At 43.1% G+C, this 5,467-nt stretch overlaps 1 protein-coding gene across 1 annotated transcript in view; it reads left to right on the top strand.

Moving 5' to 3' along the window:
• The window catches only part of CCDC175 (coiled-coil domain containing 175), an 83,090-nt gene extending 78,144 nt beyond the window's left edge, over positions 1 to 4,946 (top strand). The window contains exons 18-19 of the mRNA XM_008703346.2: positions 3,037 to 3,080; positions 4,337 to 4,946. Of these exons, the coding sequence (XP_008701568.2) occupies positions 3,037 to 3,080; positions 4,337 to 4,507 (215 nt within the window). The 3' untranslated portion in view covers positions 4,508 to 4,946. The remainder of the gene's footprint in view (positions 1 to 3,036; positions 3,081 to 4,336) is intronic.
• The last annotated feature ends 521 nt before the right edge of the window (positions 4,947 to 5,467 follow it).

Here is a 5,467-nt window from a genome sequence, read left to right on the forward strand (position 1 = left end):
CCTTCCCCCTTCCCCCTTCCCCCTTCCCTCCCCTCCCTTTCCCTTTCCTCTCCTCCCCTTTCCTCCCCTCCCCTTCCCTCTCTCTCTCTCTCTCAAGATTTTATTTATTTTAGAGAGAGAGAGATCGAGAGTGAGAGAGCACAAGAGCAGGGGGAGGAGCAGAGGGGGGAAGGAGAGGGAGGGGGAAAGAATCTCAAGCAGACTCCACAAGGAAAATGGAGCCTGATGTGGGGCTCGATCTCACACCCTGAGATCATGACCTGAACCAGAACTAAGAGTTGAAGCTTAACGAACTGAGCCACCCAGGTGCCCCTGATCTGCTTTCTGTCACTAAGGATTAGATACAAATGGAATGATGGAATACTCACACTTTTGTACCTGGATTTTTGCATTCAGCAAACTTTTTTTTTAGATCTATTCGTGTATCATTGCTTTGCTCCTTTTTATAGTTGTATAGCAGTATTCCATTATGTAGATATACCGTATTTTGCTTATCCATTCGCCGTTTGAAGGACATTTGGATTGTTTCCAGTTTTTGGTTACTATTTGCTTACATGTATTTTTGCAAACATTTGTTTTCATTTCTCTTGGGGAAATACTGACGAGCGGAATTGCTGGGGCATGTGGTTAGCGTATGTTTAACTTTATTAGAAACTGCCCAACAGTTTACCAGAGTCGCTGTGCAAATTCTTCATCCCACTAGCAATGGGCTCCTCCACATCCTCACCAACATTTAAAATTGTCAAAACACTTAAGATTGTTAACATTTAAGCCATTTTAGTAGGTATATAACGGAATTTCATTGTGATTTTTATTTGCATTTCTCTGATGACTGATGCTGTTGAGTTTTTCATGTGCTTTTTGGCCACTTGTATCTCAACCTTTGTGAAGTGTCTTGAGCCAATTATTGCAGCATAACAAATATTACAAATCATTTACTTTGCTCCTACATTGGTCATTTGGTCAGAGCCTGGTGGAGACCACTCATGTCTGCTCCACATGACATCAGCTGGGGCAACTTGATGGCTGGGGTAATTCAGCAGCTGGGGACTGGAATCCTCTGAAGACACATCCCCTCACTCAGTGTGACTGGTGTTGCTGTTGGCTCACCGCCAGAGTCACCATGTAGTTGCTTGGCCTGCTGTGTTCCAAAAGCTAACATCCCAGGTACAAGGGGAGGGGACACAGATGCCACCACTAATGGGAAGGGTGTCAGCTTCATGTTGTGGGAAGAGCATGTGGGACGGGATATATTGTGGGGCCATCTCTGGAAAATACAGTCTGCCACATTTTTGTCCAAATCTTTTGCTCATTACTTTGTGTTGTTAAAATCCTTGTGTATTCTAGAAATGAGTCCTTTTTCAGATGAGGCTTCTCATTTTAATATTGTCTTGAAAAGAGCAAAAGTTTTTTCTGTGGAAAAAGTCTACTTTATTTCATCTTTTAAGGGTAGTACTTTTTGTGTCCTAAGACATTTTTGCCTAAGCCAAGTTCTCAGATTTTTCTCCTGTGTTTTCTTTTATTTGTTTTTTGTTTTCTTCTTCTCACTTTCTCCTGTGTTTTCTTTAAGTTTTTAGTTTTAGCTTTTATGTCTAGATCTCCAACTCATTTCAAATTCACATTTTTGTATGGTGTGAGATAAGGGTTGAATTTCATGTTTTCTTTTATGTATATCCAGCTGTTCTAGCACTATTTTTGAAAGGCCTGTCTTTTTAGCATTGTTTTATAAGTCTGTTCCTTATTCTGACTTTATACGAATACCACACTGTCCTGATTACTATGGTTTCATGTTCAGCCGGGAAATCAGGTAGTGTAAGTTCTCCACATCTGTGCTTCTCTCACAGAATGATTTTGGCTATTTATAGGTCCTTTGATTTTCATGTAAGTTTTAAAGTCAGCTTGTTAATCTATAATTGCACACACCTGCTGGGATCTTAATTGGGTTTGTGTTGAATCTGTTCATCAATTTGAGAATTGACTTCTTAACAAAATTAAGTCTTCCAACACAAGAACACAGTATACATCTCCATGTATTTAGCACTTATTTTTCTTAGCAAGATTTTGCAGCTTTTAAGTGTTGTATTAGGGGTCCTCAAGACCACCCTTAGGCTCAGTGATCAGCTAGGATTCACCAGGCTCAAGTTGTTATGCTTGTTGCCCATTACACCGAAGGATACGGAGTAAAACCAGCGAAGGGAAAAGGCGCATGGGGCAAGTGTGGAGGGACCCACATGCAAAATTGCAGGTGTTGCACCCAGTGTAGTTGCAGAGCTGCACCTGATCTCCCTAGTGATGATGCGTGACAACACCTGCCAAGTGGTACCAAGCAGGGGCGCCTGGGCTTGGGCATCCGAGGTACTTACCGGAGGCCGTTGGTCATGGAGATGCGCGGTGCCTGTGAGAACTCAGCACCTCGAGGTGCTCACATGGTGCTTCTCTTTCATGCTGTTAGGGTGGTAAAGTGCACGGATTCATTTTTGAAAGTTAAACCAATCTCCTGAGATAAAACCCCGCTTGCCCAAAAGCTATTATTGTTTTTATATATTGCTGGATTCAGTGTGCTAATCTTTGTACAGATTTTTGTGTCTGTGTGCAAACCTGCCTTGTTCTGCTTCTACTTGGGTCTGGAAAGTGCCCCCAGCAGAAAGCCGAGAGATCGTAAGGCTTGCCTCATTTGTCACCCTTCTTTCGAGTATCCCAGTTCTGTGCTGCCCATTCTCCAGTACCTGCAAACTGGATGTTAAAGCAGATATATTGGGGTGCCTGTTTGGCTCCGTTGGTAGAGCATGTGACTCTTGATCTCGGATGTGAGTTCAAGCCCCATATTGCGAATGAAGTCCACTAAAAAAAATAAATAATAAAAAATATTTAATATCTTTCCTCGTTTACAGTGGGAGGACAAGTCTGGTCCAGTTATTCTGTCATTTTGGAAGTAGAAATTTTTAGATAAACACAATTTTTGGAAACAAACAGCATTACTTTCATAAAAATTTTCACATTTCTGTAACCCTTGCATTTTAAAAATCTTTATTTTAGCACAGTATTTGGATTTGTGGGCTGAATTTCAGACTACATTTAAGGTGAGCTTTGTGTTGCCTCCGTAAGTATAGTATTCCTAAAAATATTCACCTACCTAGTAGCCTGTGTGTGTGTGTGTGTGTGTGTGTGTGTGTGTGTACGTACACGCGTGCCCGCATAAGGTGGGAGGTCAGGACTGAGGGGGTGTGACAGCGTTAGTACAACCATCATATCTTAACAAGTGTGCTTTGTATTGTTAAAAAAACAAAACTCACCTGAGTAAATTTTATGATTCATGAGTCAGGCAGCATCCAAGCTAGCAGATTAAAGGGTGCTCTGAGGGGCTATGCCAAACAGAAGCCTTCCAGGCGGAAGGGAGCAGAACAGGGAAGTTGTACTTAGCACAAAAAGCGGGTTGGTTGTTGCAAGAGTATGTGCCTTTAGGGGTGGCAGGGATTACTGGGCAGGTGACCTAACTGGTGCTGAACAGGTGAGTCCTGAGTGACTGGTGTAAGATTCCATTTCTGAGAGAGCCAAAACTGTAATTAAGTCCTCTGTTTGGTGAGGTGAGGCTTAGCCTAAGTGACTCCATTTGCCGCTGTTGTATTTTTAGTGGTGCCAAATGTTAACTATGAAATCTTAATCCTTTGGGAAGTTGTCTTCCTCGTTAAAGGGAATGACACCCCCCCCCCCTGCAAACACAAACTGAACACACACTATTTCAGGACAAAGTTGTCAGGTCTGAAGTCCCTCTGTCCTCCATGTTTTGCCAGCCCTGCTCCCTCTCCACTGCTCTCCACTATAAAGGCCGGCAGGCTGGAGTTGAAATCCTGGCTTTGCCACTTTTTGAGTATTGAAAGTTTACATGATCCTGGCTTAGCCTTTAACCTTTTTCAGATGAAGCTACTGAGGCTCAGAGTGTGAGTAACTTTGCCCAAGACCAAATAGTTAATGAACTTACGGGGATTTAAAACGCAGACCCAGCCTGGTTCCACAGTTCTTCCTCTCAAGCTGTAAGCCGTGCTGGAGACGCTGTGTTCCGCGCTGCTCTGAGGGTGAGCGGGCTGCTTACGCCCCTCCCGCCGCCACCACCATCCTACCCCGTTCAGAGAGGCCAGTGAGCATTCCATTAAACTCATTTGCTAATCCGCTTTTCTGAGATCTGTAGAACTTTGTGAAAGTGCTATGGACACTTATTTTGCATGAGTAATACCAATTTTGCGTATGTATTTTTGTCTTAAACATGATTCACCTAGAATGTTTTTATTTATCTGGTTGGAATTTATATTCATACACCCCAAAATATTATTTTTTAAAGGAACTGGTAAACAGTGGTGGTGAGATTTTGAAAGACATACAAAACCTAATGGAGAAGCTGAAGGAAAGAGATGAAAACATTGAGCGTATCAGCATTTGGCTACAAGGGAATCTTAAAGAGCTGCATTTCCTTATGGAACAGGAATCGAAAACAGACCTCCAGAGTAAGTAACACCTCAAAAGGTTTGGGTAACAAATAATCTCTTCTTATTTTACTGTAGCCAGTAATATAAAAACATTAAAAAAAAACCCAGATAATGTTGTTATCCCGAATAATCCATCCCCAATTAATGCCACATTCACCTAAACGTTGGTTCTCATTTGTGGGGTCGAATGTGGTAATGCAGCAGTGTGGGACAAATCTCCCTTCCACCTGCGTGAGTTTTCTAAATAACCCAATCTTTCTTTCTTTCTGATTTTTTGAAACTGCTATTTTAAACATTTTCTAAATAAGTCTTTTAAAATACTTTCATGCACTTCCTTATCTTCTTAAACAGGAGATATGGAACATCATTTTACCTTTTCTTCTTGAGCTGAGTTTAGTATTAAAAACAGCAACTATTGGGGTGCCTGAGTGGCTCAGTTGTTTGGGCATCTGACTCTTGATTTCAGCGCAGGTCATGGTCTCCAGGTCGGGGGATGGAGCCCCGTGTGGGGCTCTGCCCCCCCCCCCCCCCCCCCCCCCCCCCCCCCGCTGCTCGCACGCTCTAGCTCTCTCTCTCTCAAAACCCCAGCAACTATTGCCTTCTCTGAAAATCTAGTCACACTGATGCCTTCTGGGGCTTCTGAGATGTAACACGTCCTACATAACAGGATTGCCTCGTGAGCAAGCAGTCCGTCTCCTCGGACGATTGTCAACTCCATCCTCAATTTTTATTCTAATGTCGTGTTAGACATGAGGGTCACAGAACTCTGTCCAGATTCTGGCTGTGGTGGGAAGCGGAGGTCAGTTCGTGCACAGGGACAGCCCAGAGATGCCTGGGGTGGAGTCCCTGGGGAAGGCGGGATGGCGGCGGTAGAAGGGACTGGGAAAAGGGACGAGAATAGAGTGTAGAGGACAGAGTGGTGAAACGAAAATCATATCACCTAGCAACGTTAAGTTTTCATTTTAAAGAATGTCACCATCAGATAA

The sequence above is a fragment of the Ursus maritimus genome, unplaced genomic scaffold (assembly GCF_017311325.1).
Source record: "Ursus maritimus isolate PB19 unplaced genomic scaffold, ASM1731132v1 scaffold_25, whole genome shotgun sequence".
Classification (NCBI taxonomy): Eukaryota; Metazoa; Chordata; class Mammalia; order Carnivora; family Ursidae; genus Ursus; species Ursus maritimus.